Source organism: Odontesthes bonariensis, chromosome 16 (assembly GCF_027942865.1).
Source record: "Odontesthes bonariensis isolate fOdoBon6 chromosome 16, fOdoBon6.hap1, whole genome shotgun sequence".
NCBI lineage: Eukaryota > Metazoa > Chordata > Actinopteri > Atheriniformes > Atherinopsidae > Odontesthes > Odontesthes bonariensis.
In genome coordinates this window covers 265,001-291,090 of record NC_134521.1, presented here as the reverse complement: position 1 = coordinate 291,090, position 26,090 = coordinate 265,001, and the positions used below count along the sequence as shown (strand labels likewise).

At 47.8% G+C, this 26,090-nt stretch overlaps 3 protein-coding genes across 3 annotated transcripts in view; all 3 read right to left on the bottom strand.

Annotated features, from left to right (window-relative positions):
• Positions 1 to 2,337, bottom strand: part of slc23a1 (solute carrier family 23 member 1) — a 61,340-nt gene extending 59,003 nt beyond the window's left edge. The window contains exon 1 of the mRNA XM_075487319.1: positions 2,221 to 2,337. Coding sequence (XP_075343434.1) covers positions 2,221 to 2,337 — 117 coding nt within the window. The remainder of the gene's footprint in view (positions 1 to 2,220) is intronic.
• Positions 814 to 18,304, bottom strand: pwwp2a (PWWP domain containing 2A). Its single transcript, XM_075487232.1, has 2 exons — positions 17,632 to 18,304; positions 814 to 5,312 (listed from the first exon to the last, which is right to left on the bottom strand). Exons 1-2 carry the CDS (start codon positions 18,267 to 18,269, stop codon positions 3,683 to 3,685), a joined length of 2,268 nt encoding a protein of 755 aa, XP_075343347.1. The 5' UTR covers positions 18,270 to 18,304; the 3' UTR covers positions 814 to 3,682.
• Positions 18,305 to 19,500: 1,196 nt separating this feature from the next.
• oatx (organic anion transporter X) overlaps positions 19,501 to 26,090 on the bottom strand; it is a 77,376-nt gene continuing 70,786 nt past the window's right edge. Inside the window, exons 9-16 of the mRNA XM_075487231.1 lie at positions 23,809 to 23,932; positions 23,616 to 23,731; positions 23,192 to 23,246; positions 22,151 to 22,310; positions 21,167 to 21,275; positions 20,246 to 20,324; positions 20,008 to 20,135; positions 19,501 to 19,941 (exon numbers count right to left, since the gene is read on the bottom strand). Coding sequence (XP_075343346.1) covers positions 19,815 to 19,941; positions 20,008 to 20,135; positions 20,246 to 20,324; positions 21,167 to 21,275; positions 22,151 to 22,310; positions 23,192 to 23,246; positions 23,616 to 23,731; positions 23,809 to 23,932 — 898 coding nt within the window. The 3' untranslated portion in view covers positions 19,501 to 19,814. The remainder of the gene's footprint in view (positions 19,942 to 20,007; positions 20,136 to 20,245; positions 20,325 to 21,166; positions 21,276 to 22,150; positions 22,311 to 23,191; positions 23,247 to 23,615; positions 23,732 to 23,808; positions 23,933 to 26,090) is intronic.

Here is a 26,090-nt window from a genome sequence, read left to right as displayed (position 1 = left end):
ATATCAAGCCCGGTTCCCCCAGAAGGAGGTGGACGATAACAAGCCCAGTTCACCCAGAAGGAAGGGGACGATAACAAGCCCGGTTCCCCCAGAAGGAGGTGGACGATAACAAGCCCAGTTCACCCAGAAGGAAGGGGACGATAACAAGCCCAATGCCCCCAGAAGGAAGGGGACGATAACAAGCCCGGTTCCCCCAGAAGGAGGTGGATGATATCAAGCCCGATTCCCCCAGAAGGAAGGGGACGATAACAAGCCCAATGCCCCCAGAAGGAGGGGGACGATAACAAGCCCAATTCCCCCAGAAGGAGGGGGACGATAACAAGCCTGGTTCCCCAGAAGGAAGGGGACGATAACAAGCCCGGTTCCCCCAGAAGGAGGTGGATGATATCAAGCCCGATTCCCCCAGAAGGAAGGGGACGATAACAAGCCCAATGCCCCCAGAAGGAGGGGGACGATAACAAGCCCAATTCCCCCAGAAGGAGGGGGACGATAACAAGCCTGGTTCCCCAGAAGGAAGGGGACGATAACAAGCCCGGTTCCCCCAGAAGGAGGTGGATGATATCAAGCCCGATTCCCCCAGAAGGAAGGGGACGATAACAAGCCCAATGCCCCCAGAAGGAGGGGGACGATAACAAGCCCGATTCCCCCAGAAGGAGGGGGACGATAACAAGCCCGGTTCCCCCAGAAGGAGGGGGACGATAACAAGCCCGATTCCCCCAGAAGGAAGGGGACGATAACAAGCCCAATGCCCCCAGAAGGAGGGGGACGATAACAAGCCCGATTCCCCCAGAAGGAGGGGGACGATAACAAGCCCGGTTCCCCCAGAAGGAGGTGGACGATAACAAGCCCAATTCCCCCAGAAGGAAGGGGACGATAACAAGCCTGGTTCCCCAGAAGGAGGGGGATGATATCAAGCCCGGTTCCCCCAGAAGGAGGGGGACGATAACAAGCCCGGTTCCCCCAGAAGGAGGTGGACGATAACAAGCCCAATTCCCCCAGAAGGAAGGGGACGATAACAAGCCCAATTCCCCCAGAAGGAGGGGGACGATAACAAGCCTGGTTCCCCAGAAGGAGGGGGATGATATCAAGCCCGGTTCCCTCAGAAGGAAGGGGACGATAACAAGCCCAGTTCACCCAGAAGGAAGGGGATGATAACAAGCCCGGTTCACCAAGAAGGAGGTGGACAATATCAAGCCCGGTTCACCCAGGAGGTGGACAATATCAAGCCCGGTTCCCCCAGGTAAAGCAAGGGTAAGGTACCCTAACCCATCTGCAGCTGGAAGTTCAACATCCGTCTGTTTCACTCAGTCACGGTAACTTCATCTGGACTCTCGGTTACTCAGGTAACCTTACCTTGTTATCTTCAGGAGGAAGAGGAGGAGCCGTCCATGAACAGAACCATATCCCACAGAAACACTGACCCAACATCCATCTGCCTCCACCCAGAGCAGGAGGAGTTGCTGTTGTTACAGACCTCCTGCTCCCACAGCACAGAAACATGGCTGCCATGCTCCCAGAGGAGTTATCTAAGATCAGATCTAACATTACTTTACTGGGGGCGCTCATGTATTCATCATAGAAATACAGACGTCAGTGGACTCAGAGGTTGAGTCCATTCTTCTGGGTTTTAGTGATCACAGCATCCCTGTGAGGAAGGATAAAGGGCCTAAAACTAGGCCTGGGGCCATGACCCCCACATGCTATAAGTCCTGTGTGAAGACTGGGAACTGATGCCTGGGAACTGGGTCGTTCCTCTTTTGGTTCTTGGTCAGTCTGTGCCAGCTGCATTAGGCTGGAATTCAGTCCCACCACCAGAACAGAGACAGGAAAAATGTATTTAAAGCTCAGTTCAAAAATCCTTCTTTTATTTCTTTCATCCTGCAGCCGCCCATTACGGTCTTTTTCTGAAGTTTCTGACCTTCATCTTTATTCCGTTTGATGCTGTTAGAATCAGATCTGGTTTTTAGGGTGACTCTGTAACATCAAGGAATGCAGATGTTAGGGTTATTTATTAATGTGCGTTTATCAAATAAATGAGTGAAAAATATAGAGTTCATTAAATAATCAATATTGATTATTTCAGGGTTTAGTTTTAAAAAACAAAACTGAACTAGGAGTCATTCATCCAACATTATTTGGACTGAAGCTTCTCTGGAGGTCCAGATCAGGGCCTGGATCAGGACCCGGATCAGGACCTGGATCCTGACCTGGATTCCTGACCTGGATCCTGACCTGGATCCTGACCTGGATCCTGACCTGGATCCTGATCTGGATCCTGACCTGGATCCTGACCTGGATCCTGACCTGGATCATGACCTGGATCCTGACCTGGATCATTACCTGGGACAGGAACTGATGGTGGAAGATGCAACCTGCACCTCACCTGCTTGGATTTTCTTCAAGTAATTAGTCTGAGCCCCACATTTTTTTCATTTCACCACCAGGATGTAGCCAGTCCCTGTTCAGGGTTTAGCCGGTCCCTGTTCAGGGTTTAGCCAGTACCCGTTGGTGTTTTTACCTGAAACCAGCAACACATGGACTTTAACCTGAACTCTCTGGTTTGGGTTGGTCTCTAAAATCTTTAAGAATCTCAGTGGACTTCTGAACAGGAGCTATTGATCGGCTATCGATCGGTTGCTGGGTTTCTGGTGGAAGCAGCTCTGCAGACCTGTTTACCAAACATCTGTTTGCAGGTGAGAAAATCTGCAGCCAGCGTCGTGCCTCTGAGCAAGGCGGCGGCGGCACAACAACAACAGGGGGAAACGCCACAGAAGAAGAAGAAGAAGAAGAAGAAGAAGAAGTGAAAATGACGACGAGGATTCAAAAAAGGCAGTTTGGAGAGTTTATTAACAGATTTAAAACAGAGAACAACATGTACACTGGTTCAGAGTCTCTGATCTGCAAACAGACGGTAAAAAGAGTCCCACAGCAGAGCGGAACCACCTTCGTCTTCATCATCGGCTGTCTAAGTCAGGGCTGTCCCACCTGTCCCACCTGTCCCACCTGTCCCACCTGTCCCACATCTGAACATCTGAACAACAACAAACTGATCACTGAGGTCACAGAACCCGTCCCGGTCCTGGGTTACAGGAACCTGGTGTTGCACCACCTCCTGGGCACCAATCAGAGCAGCTCACAGGTGACAGGTGACAGGTGTGGTTGGGACCCTGGCCTCAGGTTCACAGTTTAGTGTTTCTGAACAGAACTATTAGAAAAAGACAAAAAAGGTTTCAGTTCCTCAGCACAACCCAACAGAACCAGAACAGGAGGTGATGTCACAGAATTTCGCGCCGCGGCGTCTGATCCTAATCAATCAATAATCAGTCGGGGGGGGGGGGGGGGGCCACCGGACTCTGCTGATCGCTTCCTAATTAGTGTTTATTTATGCAGAAGCTCTGCTGATGACATCAGCGTGACATCACACCCTCAGCCAATCACCAGGCAGCGTCCATCCCTCTGCAATGTCATTATCAAAGTGTGATGTCATCACACCGCTCCAAGCCTGAGGGTGGCCTGAAATGCTGACAGCTGAAAGGTGGAAGAGATAAGCCCCGCCCCCTGAACACTGACAAGGCGGAGGCCCCGCCCCCTCCGATTCAAACGGACATGTGACCTTCCTCCATCAGTGTGGGTTCAGTTCCTCCCACTTCCTGGGGGCGGGGCTTACAGGAGGCGGCTGATGCTACGTCTCGAACTGCGTCAACAGCGAGCGGACCTCCGGCGTGAGCTGCTTGGCGGCGCTGGCGGCCTCGGCTATGGCACGGCGGTACGGCCCCTTCCTCTTCCTGTCGAAGCGCAGCTGGAATGTCTCAAGAAACGGCGAGAGCTGCGCGAGCGGCAGGAAGGACGTGGTCGGCGAGCCGAACCAGGACACGCGAGCCTCCTGCCGCACCGCCAGCCCCGTGTCGCCGCGCCGCGCCACCGTGATGCCGAGCACACGCGCCGGCCACCACGGGAAGCCATAGATCTTCGCCCACACGATGTCGCCGACGCACACGGTGCGACCGTCCGGCAGCGTGACCTTCGTCACCGACTTGGAAAACATGGAGGACGACGACGACGAAGAGGAGGAGGAAGACGACGGCGACTTCCGACGCCTCTTCAGCTCACCGCTGTCCTCCTCGTCCTCGCCATCGGCCGTGAGGGGAGCAGCGGAGGAAGAGAAGGAGGCGGGGACAAAGGGGGAGGCGGAGGAGGGCGGGCCTTCAGGGAGGGCGGGGTCAAAGGTCTCTGTGGAGCTGCACTCTGAGTGGGAGGAGTCAAGCGACAAAGAGGCGGAGCAGGGAGGAGCTCCCTGCTCCGCCTCTTTGTCCTCGGCCTCCTGCGTCTCCATAGCAACACTGTGGGAGGGCAGCGTGGGAGGATCTGTAACTGAGGGGGGGTGGGTGGCTGCCTGTGTGGGGGCGGGGCCTGGCTGTGTGGGGGCGGGGCCTGGTTCAGGTAAAGGCGGAGTTAACCGCGGCGCCTCGTCTGTACGGTACCTTTGTGGTTTGAGGCGCATTCTGGGCGGAGGGCCCGAGTGGCCGCTGATGGCGGCGCCGCCCAGGCGCTGCAGGCGCCGCGTCAGGTGCACCTTCTGGTTCTGCAGGGCGGCCGCGCGGGTCACGGCCTTGGAGTGGTCCTGTTTCTGGGGCGCCGCCGGCGGACTCCGGGCCAGCTTGCCGAGGACCTGCTGGGCTTTGGAGCGCTCAGCAGAACCTTTGTTCAGAACCTTTTCAGAGTTCAGCTTCAGGCGCGAGGAGGACGAAGCCACGCCTCTCAGGACACGGCGTGACGACGACGATGACACACGCCCGGCCTTGTCGTCGTTCCTCAGTCGTTTCACCTCAGAGGAGATGGGCCCGTCCGCCGCCCTCCGCCGCCGTGACGCCTCCTCACTCCTCAGGTCCACCGAGCCCCGCCGCGCCTCGCGGTATCCGCCCGACGCCACCACGCCTTTGCACTTATCACAGAGAACCTGGCGGGGGCGGAGCTTGATGGCGTTCATGATAGAAGTGGGCTCTTCGCAGCGGTATCGCCGCTTTGGCCGTTTGATCTTGCGTGCCGGCGGCTGAGGTAAGGCCTGGTTGTAGGTGTCCCTGATGAACAGAGGAGGCGGATATGGCGCCCCCTCCTGGAACAGTGGCGGCGGTTTGGAGGGCCAGGAGTGAGAGGGGGTTGGAGGCGGCGGCGAGGGCGGGGCCATAGCGATGTCCTCTTCCTGTTTGGTGGACGCAGCGTTGTCCCCGACAACAGGCTGCATAGAAATGGGAAGTCGACTCCGGTCATCACGTCTAGGAAACACGGTGATGGGAATCCCGTACGGTCCGAACCTGTGAACACACAGAGAGACACAAGCAGAGTTCAGGAGGAGATCAATACTGATGACTAATCAATACTTCATGGATCTGTTCCTGTTCCGTCATCTGATTGGTTGTAAACACAATCAAATGATTAGGGATGGGAATCGAAAACCGGTTCTTGTTGAGAACCGGTTCCCAGTGTTTCAATTCCTTGGAATCGTTTTGCGATTTTGAAAACGATTCCCTTATCGATTCCAGTGGGCGCGAATGACGTCACCACACAACGTTGCGTGGCGAGTCCAGCGCAGCCAGCAGCCAACAGTAAACATGGCGCCCAAGCGGTACAAACGCTCGAAAGTTTGGTTCCACATCCCTAAAAAAGACGACAACAGGGCAACTTGCAAAGTGAATATTTCACCAAAGGGAGGAAATACTACCAACATGCAATAACTATGAATGAATGTCGCGTTTTCGATCCGCTCCGGACTAACGTTGGTGAATCTGAACCCAGTAACGTTAGCAATGTTAGCATGTCCTCAGCTAACACTGCAGGTAACTAACTAACTAACTAACTAACTAACTAACACTGCCTACACTGCAAAAATCCAGCTTTCAAAAACAAGAAAAAATTAGGTGTATTTTGCTTAAAAATAGCAAAATTATCTGCCAATGGAACAAGAAAATGTGGCTTGTCAAGATTTTTCAAAACAAGTAAAAATATCTAATTTCAATTAACCCACAAATACCTTAGAATTAGTGTATTTTTAACTAATAACATATACATTTTTCTTGATTCTAATTAAATACACGTGGCCTGTTTTCTCAACATATTGAAAAATATTCTTGAATTAAGTAAATGCTAGAGCCATTATCTTGACATAGTGGTCTGCACTAGGCCTTATATTTCTTGAAATCAGCTTGGAAACTTGATATTCTAGCTTCAAGCATGAACTTACTCAAAACAGGTCCTAAAATCTCAGTAACAAGCTGTAATATCTTATTTAGATAATTAAAGGTGGGGTAGGAGATCCTGGATTTTGAGTCCAGCGAAGCTGCATTTTGAAAATACACCGGTAAAAAGTCCCAACCCTTTTCTTCAGACTTCCCCCCCGAAGGCACGCCTCTAGAGTACATGAACGCGCACGAAGGTGCACGAGCGCTGTTCTGACAGCAAGCATCGATCGTTGCCGTATTTAGTATTTAGTATATGCTAACTATACGTTTAATAATGCTAGGTGCTAGCCAAGCTGGCTCTAGTTTAGCTTCCTGCCAAGCTTCTGGACGCGGAGCAGGGTACGCGCACAGGGGGAAGGAGGGGGGGGGGGAGCAGATAGCAGTTTGATAGACGGCATCAGAATCCAATCATTGTGAACGGTCCGTTCAGTATGATTGGATTCTGTTTTTCCTAGATTGTACGTTCTAGAGGCCACTAAAACTTTTCATATTTGTGTCAAAACTTTTTATTAATTGGTAGCAATGGGGGTGTGAAGAGTATTTCAAGCAATATGTAAAAAAATGCTCCAGAAAAAGATCCCCTACCCCACCTTTAAGGACAGAAACACTTAAAACATGTGAAACAGTCTAACATAATAACTGCTTACTAAAAAGAACTATCTTATCGCACAAAAAATAAGCATATATCCCTATGATCTAAGATATTTCTTTTTACTTAGATTTCACTTTTTGCAGTGCATCATGTTAGCGCCATTTGCCTCATTGTAAAATCTGCTGTTAGTAACGGTTAAGGTTAAATGAATGCCTTCTCATTCAGTGTGTGGATGCAAAACAGTTTCCTCCAGCTAAACTCAGACAAAACTGAAATCATTGTCTGTGGCCCACAGAAACAAAGAGAAAGTGTTATCAGTCACCTTGAGACTCTCTCTCTAAAACCTAACTATCAGGTTAGAAATCTCGGGGTAATATTGGACTCAGACCTGAACTTTAACAGCCACATTAAATCAGTAACATCAGCAGCTTTTTACCATCTAAAAAACATTGCCAGAATCAAAGGAATAGTGTCTAAAGCAGACTTAGAGAGACTGATCCATGCGTTTGTCTCCAGCAGGTTAGACTGCTGTAACGGCCTGCTCACTGGGCTCTAAACGGGCTGTAAGACAGCTGCAGTACATCCAGAACGCTGCTGCTCGAGTCCTGACTAGAACCAGGAAATACCACCATATTAGTCCAGTGCTCAGGTCTCTGCACTGGCTTCCTGTCGCTCAGAGAATAGACTTTAAAACAGCTCTGCTTGTGTACAAGTCTCTTCACGGTCAAGCGCCAAAGTACATCTCTGACATGTTAGAGCCATATGAACCAACACGGGCTCTGAGAACCTCAGGGAGGGGTCTCCTGCCCCAGGGAGGGGTCTCCTGCCCCAGGGAGGGGTCTCCTGCCTCAGGGAGGGGTCTGCTGCCCCAGGGAGGGGTCTGCTGCCCCAGGGAGGGGTCTCCTGCCTCAGGGAGGGGTCTCCTGCCCCAGGGAGGGGTCTCCTGCCTCAGGGAGGGATCTGCTGCCCCAGGGAGGGGTCTCCTGCCTCAGGGAGGGGTCTCCTGTCTCAGGGAGGGGTCTGCTGCCCCAGGGAGGGGTCTCCTGCCTCAGGGAGGGGTCTGCTGCCTCAGGGAGGGGTCTGCTGCCCCAGGGAGGGGTCTCCTGCCTCAGGGAGGGGTCTGCTGCCCCAGGGAGGGGTCTGCTGCCCCAGGGAGGGGTCTCCTGCCTCAGGGAGGGGTCTCCTGTCTCAGGGAGGGGTCTCCTGCTGGGGCCCAGAGTCAGGACTAAACAAGGTGAGGCTGAGCAGCTAAGCGCTGCGAAGGCCTATTGTATCTGCAGGATTTCACTATTATTCTTCCGATTCTTCGCTATGATTCTTTTTCTTTTCCGCCCGGAATCGCCAATGGGGATGCCTAAACGTATTCGAAAACTCACCAAACTTTACCCAAAATTGTCCCCCGCGAGAAATCCCATGATTTTAATGGAGTCGAAAGTGGGCGTGGCCAAACTGCTCTACAGCGCCACCTAACGTGAGATAGCCCGAACCGTACATCGTAGAGATCTGAAACTCGGCATGTATGTAGATCGCCTCAAATCAAGAACAAAAGTCTCTTGGAGGTATGCTCTAAAACGTACAAGGAGGCGGCCATCTTGGGTCAAAGGGCAAATTTTGGCCATTTTTCATATTTACACACCTCGCAGGAAAATTTTCACGCCCCAGGGATTTTGAGCTACGGACTTCATCTTTGGTCAGTATGCAGTTAAGGGATGGGGGCACAAAAGTTATCAGAAATCTTGAGTTTTTGAGCATGTTTAGGGGGCTTGGCCAAGCGGCGAACTTGGCGTACTCGCCAGTGTAAACGAAACGCTATAACTTTCACGTAAAAAGTTAAATCTGCACCAAACTTGGTATGAGTCATCTATGTTGGATGCATGTCAATCCTATGTGGTCATATGCTGACGTCATCTAAGCCCCGCCCCCTCAGAACAGGAAGTCCCTTTTTTTACTTGGAAAGCTCCATCTCTGACCCCCTTCACCTAATCACCATGATCTTGTGTCAGAATACAGATAACAAGTTGGTCTAACTTGCTTTAAAGCACCAACAGTTTTCAGTTGAAGGCGTGGCTATGGCGGCTTGGCGAAGTCAGACATTACGCCGTTACCATACGTTTGGCTCTAAATATTACAGTTTTGAGCCGAGATGCACCAAACTCACTGGGATTGATCCTAATCCGCCCCCCAACAGGTGTGCGGTCCACTATTTGATGGGCGTGGCCTAATGCCTCCACAGCGCCCCCTAGAACATCTAAAAACATCAGCCCCAAGCCATGCTTTCACCGACAATCATGAAACTCAGCACACCTGTGCGTCTTGTCAGGACCTACAAAATAGTGTGGGCGTGGCGAGAATGGCACATTCCAATCCCTCGCCGTTTGCATACGTTCGGCTCTAAATCTCACATGCATCATCCGATTTGCACCAAACTAGATATGAATGACCTTTGTTAACCTCTAAAGAGCCCAATAGGATTATATTAGAGTGTGACTCCAGTGCGCCCCCTAGATCATTTAAACAGCTATATCTCCTTGAGACATCATCCGATCTGCACCATATTTTTTGTGCATCATTACGGAGCAGCGCTTGACAGGTTAGCGTTGTACATTTTTGACGTCACTAAACCCCGCCCCCACAAAACAGGAAGTGACGGTAACTCCTGTCTGGAAGGTGAGATATCGGTCCAACTTTGAACACGTGCCACTGGTGTCGTACTGTCGTGGACTGAAGGCGATTTGGGAGATTCGTCGCACGCTCCGCCCGGTGGACGGGCGCGGGAGACGCGTGACGGCGTTGATGACCACGTCGGGGCGGCGGTGCCGGCACTCAGGCGGTCGCAAGGCCGGAGCTGCGCTTGGCTGCGAGGGCCGATATCACTGCTCGCAGTTTTAATTAATTATTATTATCATTATTATTATTTTTTTTTTTTAATGATTTTATGTAGCTGTGAAGCACTTTGAATTGCCCTGTGTATGAATTGTGCTCTATAAATAAAATTGCCTTCTCAGGCATTACATTTAGATGAAATCATGAGAGACAGAGCCTGACTGGCTCAGAGCCAGAGGCTGGTGGTACTACCCCCAGTTCACCTCTACCTCCAGCTTCTCCTTTCACCAGAGCAGGAAGAGTTAAATGACCCAGGCCAGGATAGACCAATGTGGACCTCACCGTTGTTGGGTTTGTGAGGTCATGACTCGTGTTACTTCTAAACTAAACAAAGTTGATGCTAATCGACCGGTTTGTTGTCCTTTTTCTCCAAATGAGAATCGATAAGGGAACCGACAAAGAACCGAATCGTTAAGCAGAATCAAAAATGGAATTGGAATCGTAAAAATCTTATCAATTCCCATCCCTACAAATGATGGTCCATTGGTCCCCAGCTCCACCAGTGCAGGTGTGAGGCAGGACACCTCCACCTGCTGCCCCTGCGACAGACCGGTGGAGGCAGAGCTGTAGAGTAAGACAGAGTTACCACACTTCCATTGACTCCCATTGACTCCCACTGACTCCCATTGACGTCACTTTCTTACAGTTCCAAACAAGGGACGGAGCTCCGTTGATCTCAAATGCTCGTCGAGATGCAGAAAGGAAATGGCACAAATCGAACTAAATTCCAGGCACTACTGTCTTCGTTCTCATCCAGTGTCACTGATGCAAAAAAGTCTTTCTACATTGACAAGATTCACAGTATTGTTGACAGCTAGAAACTATTTTCCACATTTAAAAAACTCTGCTTAATCCTCCTCCACCTGCTTCCAATCTGACACCTTTGCCTCATTCTTTACTGACAAAGCGCAGCTATAAGCAAACAGTTTACCCAGCTGCCCACAGCTGAACCTTCCTTAAACATGTGTGCCACTAACTCAGCATGCAGAAGTCCTGCTGCATCATGTTCTTCACCCCTCTGAGGACTGTGGGTCCAAACTTCTCTCATGTAGCCATCCTACTACATGCCTGCTGGACCCTGTTCCCACTAATTTATTCCAGTCCATCGCTCCCACGGTAACTGCAGCGGTAAGAATACGGTACGGTAAGGACACGGGTACGGTAAGAATAAGGTACGGTAAGGACACGGTACGGTAAGAATACGGTACGGTAAGGACACGGGTACGGTAAGAATACGGTACGGTAAGGATACGGGTACGGTAAGAATAAGGTACAGTAAGAATACGGTATGTAAGGACACGGGTACGGTAAGAATATGGGTACGGTAAGAATACGGTATGTAAGGACACGGGTACGGTAAGAATACGGTATATAAGGACACGGGTACGGTAAGAATACGGTATGTAAGAATACGGTACGGTAAGAATACGGTAAGGACACGGGTACGGTAAGAATACGGTATGCAAGGACACGGGTACGGTAAGAATACGGTATGTAAGAATACGGTACGGTAAGAATACGGTAAGGACACGGGTACGGTAAGAATACGGTATGTTAAGAATACGGTACGGTAAGAATACGGTACGGTAAGGACACGGGTACGGTAAGAATACGGTAAGTTAAGAATACGGTACGGTAAGAATACGGTAAGGACACGGGTACGGTAAGAATAAGGTATGTTAAGAATACGGTACGGTAAGAATACGGTACGGTAAGGACACGGGTACGGTAAGAATACGGTATGTAAGAATACGGTACGGTAAGGACACGGGTACGGTAAGAATACGGTATGTTAAGAATACGGTATGGTAAGAATACGGTAAGTTAAGAATACGGTACGGTAAGAATACGGTACGGTAAGAATACGGTACGGTAAGAATACGGTACGGTAAGGACACGGGTACGGTAAGGACACGGGTACGGTAAGAATACGGTATGTAAGGACACGGGTACGGTAAGAATACGGTATGTAAGGTCACGGGTACGGTAAGAATACGGTATGTAAGAATACGGTACGGTAAGAATACGGTACGGTAAGGACACGGGTACGGTAAGAATACGGTATGTTAAGAATAAGGTAAGTTAAGAATACGGTAAGAATACGGTACGGTAAGGACACGGGTACGGTAAGGACACGGGTACGGTAAGAATACGGTACGGTAAACACACGGGTACGGTAAGAATACGGTACGGTAAGAATAAGGTACGGTAAGGACACGGTACGGTAAGAATACGGTACGGTAAACACACGGGTACGGTAAGAATACGGTACGGTAAGGACACGGGTACGGTAAGAATACGGTACGGTAAGGACACGGGTACGGTAAGAATACGGTAAGGACACGGGTACGGTAAGAATACGGTACGGTAAGGACACGGGTACGGTAAGAATACGGTACGGTAAACACACGGGTACGGTAAGAATACGGTATGTAAGGACACGGGTACGGTAAGGACACGGTATGTAAGGACACGGGTACGGTAAGGACACGGTATGTAAGGACACGGGAACGGTAAGAATACGGTATGTAAGAATACGGTATGTAAGGACACGGGTACGGTAAGAATACGGTATGTAAGGACACGGGTACGGTAAGAATACGGTAAGGACACGGGTACGGTAAGAATACGGTACGGTAAGGACACGGGTACGGTAAGAATACGGTACGGTAAACACACGGGTACGGTAACAAAACGGTATGTAAGGACACGGGTACGGTAAGAATACGGTATGTTAAGAATACGGTATGTAAGGACACGGGTACGGTAAGGACACGGTATGTAAGGACACGGGTACGGTAAGAATACGGTATGTAAGGACATGGGAACGGTAAGAATACGGTATGTAAGGACACGGGTACGGTAAGAATACGGTATGTAAGAATACGGTATGTAAGGACACGGGTACGGTAAGAATACGGTATGTAAGAATACGGTATGTAAGGACACGGGTACGGTAAGAATACGGTATGTAAGGACACGGGTACGGTAAGGACACGGGTACGGTAAGAATACGGTATGTAAGGACACGGGTACGGTAAGAATACGGTATGTAAGAATACGGTATGTAAGGACACGGGTACGGTAAGAATACGGTATGTAAGGACACGGGTACGGTAAGGACACGGGTACGGTAAGAATACGGTATGTAAGGACACGGGTACGGTAAGAATACGGTATGTTAAGAATACGGTAAGTTAAGAATACGGTACGGTAAGGACACGGGTACGGTAAGAATACGGTATGTTAAGAATACGGTATGGTAAGAATACGGTAAGTTAAGAATACGGTACGGTAAGAATACGGTACGGTAAGGACACGGGTACGGTAAGAATACGGTATGTTAAGAATACGGTATGGTAAGAATACGGTAAGTTAAGAATACGGTACGGTAAGGACACGGGTACGGTAAGAATACGGTATGTTAAGAATACGGTATGGTAAGAATACGGTAAGTTAAGAATACGGTACGGTAAGGACACGGGTACGGTAAGAATACGGTATGTTAAGAATACGGTACGGTAAGAATACGGTACGGTAAGGACACGGGTACGGTAAGAATACGGTATGTTAAGAATACGGTATGTTAAGAATACGGTAAGTTAAGAATACGGTACGGTAAGGACACGGGTACGGTAAGAATACGGTATGTTAAGAATACGGTATGGTAAGAATACGGTAAGTTAAGAATACGGTACGGTAAGGACACGGGTACGGTAAGAATATGGTATGTTAAGAATACGGTATGGTAAGAATACGGTAAGTTAAGAATACGGTACGGTAAGGACACGGGTACGGTAAGAATACGGTATGTTAAGAATACGGTACGGTAAGAATACGGTACGGTAAGGACACGGGTACGGTAAGAATACGGTATGTTAAGAATACGGTATGTTAAGAATACGGTAAGTTAAGAATACGGTACGGTAAGGACACGGGTACGGTAAGAATACGGTATGTTAAGAATACGGTATGGTAAGAATACGGTAAGTTAAGAATACGGTACGGTAAGGACACGGGTACGGTAAGAATATGGTATGTTAAGAATACGGTATTTAAGGACACGGGAATATTCAGAGGCGTTCTTTGGCACGGGCGAACCGGGCAGCTGCCCGGGGCATTTTTTCATGACACGTAGGGGGCGGCCCGAGCACTTAAAAGAAAGAAAAAAAATCATATGCGCCGCAAAGCGGTTTTCTATTATCCATCATATCACTGTGTGGGAAATTGGCGCCCCCTGCAGCTCCTGCAACACACTAATGAACAGCGGTGGCCCATAGGGGGCACTGAACATATCGTCCCAGCAGCAGATTTCAGGTTAAAGGTTTGTCAGCCGGATGATGGCGAACCTCACGAGCGAGGTGCAGCTTCCACCGAATTCGGTGAGATCCTTATTTATCTCAAGGAAAATGGAGGAGAAAATCCGGATTAAGGACCCGACAAGCCCGACTTTATGATCAACCAGCAGGCCGAGGAGAAAAATAAAGTCTAAACCGGAGTTTTTGCAGGAGTTGGTTTGAGTGCAAGTTGGTGCTGACAGGCAGTGGAACAGCCAATGAACCGATTACCTGCTGGGATGTGGCAAATGACTAAAGGGAAAATCATTGGCTGTGTTCGAAACCGCCTACTACATACTGCATACTACATATCGCATACTACATACTTCCATACTGCATACTGATTCGATCAGACAGTATGCAGACCGTTTACCCACAATGCATTTCGCTCCTGCCCGAGCTGAAATCAGCCGGCCTGAAGCTGATTTCTCTTAAGCTCTAAACTCTGTAAACTTTATTTGAAACATTTTCAGGCGAGAAAGTAGTCGTTTAGATCCCCAACGTGTTGAAAACCTGACAAAATACCGGCTGTTTACAATTTTGTTCCCACGAATTCGGCACTACTAAAGCTAGAACCTTGTGCTTATATTCTGTGCTGCTAATGTGAGTTGACCAGATAAAAAACTAATAGTCACAGCTGACTTGCTACTTATTCTTTTACCCATTGAACGGGTCACTTTAGTCATCATCGCTGCTGTTGGACCCCCTGAAAAAAACCGACGATCACCCAAAGCTATCAGGTATTTCAGGAAAAAAAGAAAAGAATAAGAAGAGAAACGAGCAAAGGATAAAGGTATGTTCTCTCTGTATGATTATCCATCAACCATGCCATGAATGAAGGGCTAATGCTAATTGGTTTGTTAGCCTTCTTGCTAGGACGCTTGCTACGCTTATACAACATTAACTCTTAACCACCACGAGCTCTAACTTCCCCAGAAGATTGTGCTTTGCAGAACTGTTAAAAGTTGGGTTATTCTTTAATTTTCCATCGTTTGGGTTAACGTTGGGCCCTGTGATTAGCCTATGGAATCTGTCGGTAGCTTCAAAGACGAACAATTGCTACAAATCTGTTTCGTGACAAAGCATAGTTTAAAGGGACGGTTCGCCTCTTTTGACATGAAGCTGTGTAACATCCCATATCAGCAACATCATTTATGAACATCTTCTTACCCCCTGCTGCGGAGGAAGAGAAATCTGAAATAAATCCGAAATAAAACTTAATTGTAGTGAGAAAGGTATGCGTGGGGTTACTACACTATTGTATTGAAGCACTCGACACGGCAATTGCAATTGCAATATCTGGTGGGCGGACACTGCGGCGATTAATTTTTCAGTAGCCATGTTTGAAGGACGTAGGAACTAGGAACCAAAGTTTACACGTCTGTTTCCGTGAACCCCGCGGATTGTCGGACCCCTACAATCTGTGGATTGTCATTGGTTTTCGTCGAACCGCATCATAGCTCATTACCATAATATTAGCTTGAGTTTAATCGCTGGAATCCGCTCTGGTCGCCCAGTTCGCTCACCCTCCATAGAGAAATAATGATTTCCGGCGCTCAGGTAGCATAGGTCGCTCTTGGTGTACACATGGCATTACGCTTCAGCCTTTTCAGTCACTTAAAAAAATGCTGTGATTGTACTGAACACATTTGTTGTTTACTGTGAGACTAAACAAAAACAAACAAAACAATATGCGTTCAACAGTTATACATTTGCATCACAAAATCGTTCTCCAGGAAAAAGTCAGACCTCACAATCTCTTGGCCCTATTTTCTCTCCCTTCGTATCACTGCCTGCCGACAGCCACGCCTGTTACGCTGTTTGCTGCTCGGTCCGCACTTCGGTCTGCACAGCAGGTAAACAGAAAGAAAGGAAAGGAAAGAGAAGGAAAGGAAAGACAAGGAAAGGGAAAGAAAGGAAAGACAAGGAAAGGAAAGGAAAAGAAAAGAAAGAGAAGGAACGGAAACAAAACAAAAGGAAAGGAAACTAAACGAAAGGAAAAGAAAGGAAAGTGAAGGAAACTAAACGAAAGGAAAAGAAAGGAAAGAGAAGGAAAGGAAAGGAAAGGGAAAGAAAGGAAAGAGAAGGAAAGGAAACAAAACAAAAGGAAAGGAAAGACAAGGAAAGGAACGGAAAGGAATGGAAAGGAAACAAAAGGAAAGGAAAGACAAGGAAAGGAACGGAAAGGAATGGAAAGGAAACAAAAGGAAAGGAAAGACAAGGAAAGGAAAGGAAAAGAAAGGAAAGAGAAGGAAAGGAAACAAAACAAAAGGAAAGGAAACTAAACGAAAGGAAAGGAAACTAAACGAAAGGAAAGGAAACTAAACGAAAGGAAAAGAAAGGAAAGAGAAGGAAAGGAAACAAAACAAAAGGAAAGGAAAGGAAACTAAACGAAAGGAAAAGAAAGGAAAGGAAAGGTCTGACTTTTTCTTGGAGAACCATTTTGTGATGCAAATGTATTACTCTGTTGAACGCATATTGTTCTGAGAAGCAAAACGCTTTATTTTTTAAACCCCAGCCAACTAGCCGGACTACCTTCATCAGCACCAAAACGAGGCTGGAACTCTGCTCACAGGACGCAGCAGGGGGTAAGAAGATGTTCAGAAATGATGTTGCTGATATGGGATGTTACACAGCTTCATGTCCAAAGAGGCGAACTGTCCCTTTAAAGAGGCGAACTGTCCCTTTAACCAGTCAGAACTAAAAGTGTGCCAAGCAAAGGATTCGAGGCTGTAACCAAGGAGCTAATAGTCCTTCCCTGAAAGACAGATTAATACAGCGTGTAGGGATATAAGGGCATGTTTACTTAAATGTGCAATTCATGGATGTTTTCTATAAGAGTTATAATGTAGCCTGCGGCCTTTAGATGTCAATTTCTCTGCTCTTGTTACATTTTATATATATATATATATATATATATATATATATATATAGTCCATGTATTTAAGTTCTGGTAACTTGTACTGTTCTGTGCAGAATTGCCTCTTTTGGCATCGTTGGAGTGGAGATTGTGCAGCTAAGAGAGAGTTTCCTGTTGTAATTGCAGTAGTTAAATAGCTGGATTCACTTATATTCTAAAAACTGGCTGTTTCAGAGGGGGGGTAACTCAAAGTGGAACGGCCACTGGGTTCAGTAAGAAGCTGCAGAAAGAATAATATTACAGTATGGGCTGTATTAGAGGAGCGCACTACTTTCCTGTTTCACCTCATCTTTCAATTCAATTCAGTTTTATTTATAAAGAGCCAAATACAACAAATGTCATCTCAAGGCACTTAAATAATAAAGTCCAATTCAAGCCAATTGGAATTCAATTCATTGTAATAATAATAATTTCAGCTTTCCTTTTTCCTTATCACCTCTTGTGTTTGACATTTTTCTTTCTCACCTTTTTCACCTTTTGCACCTGCTCTGTTTTAAGGGTAAATATAATAATTATAATAATAATATAACAATAATTTAAAGGTAAATGAGAACAAACCGGTGGGTGTGCATGTGTGCACCAATCAGCTGTGACCCAGTTATTGATCCTTCCAGAAGAGTTTTAAATCCTCATTAATAATCATTAATAATCATTATTATTTACCTTTTGGAAACGTCCATCAGAACCCCGGAGAACACCTGCTCTCCCAGCCGGAAAGAAACCACCAGCGCGTCATCGATGACGTGGTCCAGGGACACCCGGACCTCGGTTCCGGGGCTCAGATCCAGGAGGACCGGCTCGGGACGGGGGGAGTCCTCCGCCGGGCGTCTCTTCGGTGACCGACCGGGGGGGTTGGTGGAGTCGTGACCGCCGCGGCTCGACAGCTCCTCGGTGCCACCTGAGTTCGGTTCCGCCGGCTCGGCCAGCGACAGGCCGGCCTCGGTGACGGGCGGCGGGTCGGGGAAGGAGTGCAGGAAGACGGCGTAGGGCCCGCCGCCGCCGTGCTCTGCTCCCGGGGAGAACCGGTCCAGGCCGACCCGGTCCCCCGGGAGGTCGCTCTCCGGCGGGGCTTTTCCCGCCGCGGGCTCCAGCTCCGGCCTGACATGGCGGCCCTCCCCGTCCGCACCGTCCTCCGCCCGGGGAGCGGATAGCTCCGCGGCCGGGCCGTTGGCCTCCGCCGGGGCTCCGAGGTGTCCCGGGCCGACAGGAACGGGCTCTGCGGGGCCGTCCTCGTCCGTCGCCGCGGTCGCCGTTGTGGTCGGAACCGCCGCAGCTCCTGGCTCTGCAGCCACGGCCGCCATTTTCTTCCGCTGTGTGCTGCCGAGCGGCGCGGTTGGCCCCGCCCCTCCCGGCCGCGGCCACCATTGGCTGAAGGCTCTGTCAATCAAAGGAACGCAGACGTAGCGACGACCCCGATTGGCTGATTCAGTCAGGAGTCTGTGCGTGGCCTTGAGGGGGCGTTTTTCTTTGTAACAAACAAAAACAACGGGAGCAAAGATCAATACCTGATCAGGCTGATGATGGCAGCTGATCACCGCCAGATCAACTGTATCTGTTCTGATCACATCTACCAATACATGATCAATTCAATTAAATTAAATTCAGTTTTATTTATATAGCGCAAAAAACAACAAATATCATCTCAAGGCACTTCAATAGTATAGTCCAATTCAAGCCAATTGGAATTCAATTCATTGTAATCATATTGAGCAGATCAACTCTATCTGTTCTGATCACATCTACCAATACCTGATCATTTCAATTAAATTCAATTTTGTATATAGCGAATGTTTATTCACTATTTTTATTTTATTTTATTCTATTTGCTTGTTTTTACTTTAATTGTTTTCATATCTTTTACTGTATGCTGCTGCAACAAAACAATTTCCCAAATTGGGATGAATAAAGTATTTATCTATCTATCTGTCTAAATTCAGTTTTATTTATATAGTGCCAAATACAACAAATATCATCTCAAGGCACGTCAATAGTATAGTCCAATTCAAGCCAATTGGAATTCAATTCATTGTAATCATATTGATCAGTCACCAGCTGATCGATACTCACACATCCACAGTTCCTGTTTTATTTTATTTCCTTTGGTGTCCGAGGGACACGTTGATTAATAGGATGGTAAACAGTCAAATGGGCTGTTTTACACCCTGAGATTAGTTGATTTAAATCTTGGTTATTTACAGGACACGTAGAGTTCAGACCGTCTGACAGGAAGTAAAGTCAAAGGAAATGGCAGAATCATTCTGTTTGTGTTTTTCTTCCGCAACTTTCCATGATTCAGGGTTGCACTTAAACAAAAGCTCACTTGGATTATACTAAAACTGAGTTAATTGAATTATTACTAATTGGACAGTATTTCTCTGTTTGGAATTTAATGCAAACTCATTTAGCTAATTTAATATAATTAAAATTTTAATTCTGATAAATGAGAAAATTCTCCTGATCAGAGGAAATGCAGCCTTACAGAAACCAGAAGAACCTTAACCCTTACAGATAAAATAAAAAAAAAGGACAAAGTGAGTTTAATCAGTCATTTTATTATTTCATTCTCTTTTCATACTGCAACTGCTTCAAACAATAATAATTAAGAAGTTTAATTTGGGTGTTACAATCACATTCACCTTTGCTGTTATTGTTTTTTCTTTAATAACAAAAACTTGTACATGTTTCAGAACACAATCAGTCAGCAATCAGTCGCTTGTATAAACACGTTTAGATCTAAAATATTAAGAAGTTAAATGGTGGGACAGAGACTCCTTATCTGAACCCGTTCCACGTGTGTGATTGGTCGAGGATCGGGTCGACTCTGTGATGTGACTTCATCTGATTGGTCAGAGCGCGTTGAGGCCGGTCCCTTCTGTATCCTTCAGTTCTGTCAGAGCGATGGTCTCCTTTGACATCACGCCTTCTTTCAGGGACATGCCTTCTTTCAGCTGGGAGGCGGCGCCTTCTCCAGACCTTCACAGACACAGTTATTATCAGCAATTATTTATCAGGTGTTTCAGCGGGTAGCTGCCAGCTCACCATTTGTCCTCCACATCCTCGATGGTGTCGGGCAGAGGCATGTTGAGCGTCTCCGGCAGGAAACAGGCGAAACAGCTCGCCAGCACCGCAGCACCCCCGTACACCATGCTGGGCAGAGCCGGTAGCACCTGGGGGTCCGACAGCAAAGTCAGAGACAGCTCTGTTTCCACCAGCGGCTTTATCAACAAAGAGTTCTGACACTAGTTCACATTCTGGCTTTGTGGATCAGAGACATCACCTCATCCAGGATCAGGACTGCAGGAGCCGCCATGCTGCCAATTCTCGCCATTGTGGACACAAAGCCCATCCCTGTCTGCCTGAAAGTACCGAGCAGACATCATAGAGTCAGTCCCAGACATCGTAGAGTCAGTCCCAGACATCGTAGAGTCAGTCCCAGACATCATAGAGTCAGTCCCAGACATCGTAGAGTCAGTCCCAGACATCATAGAGTCAGTCCCGTACATCATAGAGTCAGTCCCAGACATCATAGAGTCAGTCCCAGACATCATAGAGTCAGTCCCAGACATCGTAGAGTCAGTCCCAGACATCGTAGAGTCAGTCCCGTACATCGTAGAGTCAGTCCCGTACATCGTAGAGTCAGTCCCAGACATCGTAGAGTCAGTCCCAGACATCGTAGAGTCAGTCCCAGACATCGTAGAGTCAGTCCCAGACATCGTAGAGTCAGTCCCAGACATCGTAGAGTCAGTCCCAGACATCATAGAGTCAGTCCCGTACATCATAGAGTCAGTCCCAGACATCATAGAGTCAGTCCCAGACATCATAGAGTCAGTCCCAGACATCATAGAGTCAGTCATAGACATCATAGAGTCAGTCCCAGACATCGTAGAGTCAGTCATAGACATCATAGAGTCAGTCATAGACATCATAGAGTCAGTCCCAGACATCATAGAGTCAGTCATAGACATCATAGAGTCAGTCATAGACATCATAGAGTCAGTCCCAGACATCGTAGAGTCAGTCCCAGACATCATAGAGTCAGTCCCAGACATCATAGAGTCAGTCCCAGACATCATAGAGTCAGTCCCAGACATCGTAGAGTCAGTCATAGACATCATAGAGATGGTCTGCAGGGAAGGTTCTGAAGGTTCTGACTGCAGAGAAGGTTCTGAAGGTTCTGGCTGCAGGCAGCCGGTCTCACCTGATGACCGTCGGGTACAGCTCTCCGGTGTACAGGTAGACTGTGGTGAAGGAGGCTGAGGTGAAGGCTTTACCCAGACAGGCCAGCGTTGTCCTGATATTCTGCATCTCTGTGGAGGACGGACCAGGACCAGGATTTGAACAAGAGTCAGGGTCAGAATAAGAATGATTGAGTCAGGGTCAGAACCAGGATAGAAATCTATCAAAGTCCAATCAGGAACAGTTTAGAATCAGAATAAGATAAGATCAGGATCAGGATCAGGATCAGGATCAGGATCAGGATCCAGGTCAGGATCAGGATCAGGATCAGGATCAGGATCAGGATCAGGATCAGGATCCAGGTCAGGATCAGGATCAGGATCAGGATCCGGGTCAGGATCAGGATCAGGATCCAGGTCAGGATCAGGATCAGGATCAGGATCAGGATCAGGATCCGGGTCAGGATCCAGGTCAGGATCAGGATCCAAGTCAGGATAACGATCCGGGTAAGGATCAGGATCCAGATCAGGATCAGGATCAGGATCAGGATCAGGATCAGGATAAGGATCAGGATCAGGATCAGGATAAGGATCAGGATCAGGATAAGGATCAGGATCAGGATCCAGGTCAGGATAAGGATCAGGATCAGGATCAGGTTCAGGATCAGGATAAGGATCAGGATCCAGGTCAGGATCAGGATAAGGATCAGGATCAGGATAAGGATCAGGATCAGGATCAGGATAAGGATCAGGATCAGGATAAGGATCAGGATCAGGATCAGGATCAGGATCCAGGTCAGGATCAGGATCAGGATCCAGGTCAGGATAAGGATCAGGATCAGGATCAGGATAAGGATCAGGATCCAGGTCAGGATCAGGATAAGGATCAGGATCAGGATCAGGATCAGGATAAGGATAAGGATCAGGATCAGGATAAGGATCAGGATCAGGATCCAGGTCAGTATCTAAGCAGCATCAGAACCAGATCAACATGAGGATGGGCTTACCCGTGGGGACGAAGATGTTGGCAAAGATGATGATGGCTGACAGGAAAAGACAGGACACCTGGGACACCCGCCTCCCCAGGACACTGAGTATGCCCAGGGCAAACAGTTTGGCGGGGATGTCTACGGCCCCGAAGATGATCTGCATCAGGTAAATACTCACCTGGAACAACCAACAGTGGGAGAGCAGGGCAGTTTAAATCAGCCAACAGTGGGAGAGCAGGGCAGTTTGAACCAGCCAACAGTTGGAGAGCAGGGCAGTTTGAACCAGCCAACAGTTGGAGAGCAGGGCAGTTTGAACCAGCCAACAGTTGGAGAGCAGGGCAGTTTGAACCAGCCAACAGTTGGAGAGCAGGGCAGTTTGAACCAGCCAACAGTTGGAGAGCAGGGCAGTTTGAACCAGCCAACAAGACAACATTTACAGTTACGGAGCTGTAGGACATGGCAGCCGCTCCAATCGCTCCGTAGCACTATTCTGGTTTTTAATGCTATTTACCTTTTTTCCTACTATTAGTTTTACCTCATTGAGAAGTTTTCTTTTTCTGTAAATGTATCCCATGGATACAGTGGACTTTGAAAACTGAAAATAAAGTCCGCACACCAATCTCCCGTTTCTCAATTTAATGTGACGTTTTCGGGGTTTTTTTTAGACGGATGTGCGTGTTTTTTCTTTGCTCTACAGTGGACTTTGACACAAGTCTCAGAAGTAGCACACATGGACAAAGGCACAACATCCCAAAAGAGCTGCATAGGAGGTACAGAGGCTGCAAGGCTGGGGCTAAGCTAAAGGCTAGGCTTCCCTCCATGATTATGGGGAACGTCAACTCACTGCTGAGCAAGATGGACGAGCTGTCCGCTCTGGAAAACATTATTTTCCTGCCCCTGCCCCCTGCCCCCTGCCCTCCCACCCTCACCTCTCCACCTGGTAAACATCCACCCACCCATCCATCCATCCATCTAACTAACAGGATGGTTTAAACCTCCCGAACCAAACAGAAGGACAGGTGAAAGGCCTCACAGGTGCACAGATACGAGATGACTCACCCCAAATTTCTGTAGGTCCATCGCCAAACCATAGTACGCAAAACTAGTGGAGAACCTGCAGACAGATGGACGGGTGAATATATGGACATGCAGACATGCATGAAGCACACCCTTTAACCTAAAGTGACTTACAGATGAGGATATAACAATGCAGCTAACATCAAAGCTAACAATATATAACAATGCAGCTAACATCAAAGCTAACAATTAGCTACGCAGAAGGAAACCAGTGGTCAGGCTCTGTCAGAGGGGACAGTGTAGAGGGCATTGAGGGTCCAGATATACATTTAGACTCAATTTGCTGTCATGTTTAACATACAAAAAGGACATTGATTAAAAGTAAATGAATGAAAGCTTAACAGAACAAACAGAAACTAAAGAAGCAGCAAGTTAAGTAAAGGAAATGAACGGATGTTGTTCTGACCAGACAGCGATCAGGCAGATGGAGATGCGCCTCATCCCTTTGGTCCTCATCAGGTCCAACGCCGTGTAAGACGAACGACTCGACTCGATCTCTTTGCTCATGTGAGAGTTGAGCACCTGCGGTCACATGGTACAGAACTCAATGTCTGATTCGACATACACGTTTTCATGTGATACGCAGGTGAACCGGTTACCTCTATCGTCAGCGTGTTGATAACTTCTGGTTTTCCATTGATCCGAGCAACTCTGTGAAGACTATTTAACGCGTCCTCAGACCGACGGTTCATCACCAACCAACGAGCCGATTCTGAATACCACCTGACCAACCAAGGAAAACAAACATGCTGACCAATTACAGCAGAACAACTAGAACCAACAGACCAATCACAGATAGAATATAACCAACAGACCAATGACAGGTGAGAACCAACCAGACAATCACAGATAGAATATAACCAACTGACCAATTACAGAGACTGTTTTTAAGTCACCACTGACCAGCTGTAGGCAAAAAATAGGAAGTTAGGGACACATCCATCCACCCATCCATCCATCCATCCATCCACCCATCCACCCATCCATCCATCCACCCATCCACCCACCCACCCACCCACCCATCCATCCATCCATCCACCCATCCACCCACCCACCCACCCACCCATCCATCCATCCATCCATCCACCCATCCATCCACCCATCCATCCACCCACCCACCCATCCATCCATCCATCCATCCATCCATCCATCCATCCACCCATCCATCCATCCATCCATCCATCCATCCACCCATCCATCCATCCATCCATCCACCCATCCATCCATCCACCCATCCATCCATCCATCCATCCACCCATCCATCCACCCACCCACCCACCCATCCATCCATCCATCCATCCACCCATCCATCCACCCATCCATCCATCCACCCACCCACCCACCCACCCACCCATCCATCCATCCATCCATCCATCCACCCATCCATCCATCCATCCATCCACCCATCCATCCACCCATCCATCCATCCATCCATCCATCCATCCACCCATCCATTCAATTCAATTCAATTCATTTTTATTTATATAGCGCCAAATACAACAAATGTCATCTCAAGGCACTTAGATAGTAAGTCCAATTCAAGCCAATTGGAATTCAATTAATTAATAATAATCATAATTCATAAAATAATCCAATTCGTTCATATAGAGCCAATTCAAAAACAATTTCCTAGCTAAGAAAACCAACAGATTGCACTGAAAACTTTTTGTTTTTCGGTCCAATCTCCCGGCCTGAGCGGCGTGCCTGAGGCGACTGTGGAGAGAAACGACTCCCTTTTAACAGGAAGGAACCTCTGGCAGAACCAGACTCAGGAAGGGTGGCCATCCGCCTCGACCAGCTGGGGTTTGAGAAGACAGAAAGGGGGGGGGGGGGGGGGGGGGGGGGGCGCGGCGGCGGCGGCACTGTAACACCATTCAAAGGATATCTGTTGGAACAGGGAAACACGAGTTAATGACCATAATAATATCACATATTCATAAAGAGAGTAAAGTGAGGAAAGGTGTGACAGATGAGGCCCCCCAGCAGTCTAGGCCTATAGCAGCTTAACTATGGGATGTTTCAGGATTACCTGAGCCATCCCTAACTATAAGCTTTATCAAAAAGGAAAGTTTTAAGCCTGGTCTTAAAAGTGGAAAGGGTGTCTGCTTCCCGGACATTTACTGGCAGCTTATTCCACAATAGAGGGGCCTGATAACTGAAGGCTCTGCCTCCCATTCTACTTTTAGAAACTCTGGGAACCTCAAGTAAACCTGCAGTTTGGGAACGAAGTGCTCTGTTAGGAAAATATCTTACAATGAGATCTTTAAGGTATGATGGAGCTCGGTCATTAAGAGCTTTATATGTAAGGAGAAGAATCTTAAATTCTATTCTGAATTTAACAGGGAGCCAATGAAGAGAAGCTAAAACTGGAGAAATATGATCTCTGCTGTTAGTTCTCATCAGAACTCTGGCTGCAGCATTTTGGATCAGCTGAAGGCTTTTCAGAGAATATGTGGGACAGCCCAATAATAAAGAATTACAGTAGTCCAATCTTGAAGTAACAAATGCATGGAGCAGTTTTTCTGCATCACTCTGAGACAAGATGTTCCTGATTTTAACAATATTACGAAGATGAAAGAAGGCAGTCCTAGAAACCTGTTTTATATGCGAGTCAAATGATAAGTTCTGGTCAAAAATAACTCCAAGGTTCCTCACTGTAGAACTAGAAGCCAAGGAAATACCATCTAGAGTAACTATATAGCTAGACAATTTCTCCCTGAAACGCTCAGGTCCAAAGATAACGACTTCAGTTTGTCTGAATTTAGAAGCAGACAGTTCTGAGTCATCCAGGTCTTTATGTCTTTAAGACATGCTTGTAGTCTGACCAACCTATTGGGTTCATCTGGTTTTATAGATAAGTACAGCTGAGTATCATCAGCAT

Excerpts from the sequence above, each read along its gene's own strand:
- pwwp2a (XM_075487232.1), bottom strand. The coding sequence starts at position 18,269 with ATGGCGGCCGTGGCTGCAGAGCCAGGAGCTGCGGCGGTTCCGACCACA. Across the intron at positions 5,313-17,631 it reads CTGATGGACGTTTCCAAAAG|GTTCGGACCGTACGGGATTC; the intron begins GTAAATAATAAT and ends GTGTGTTCACAG.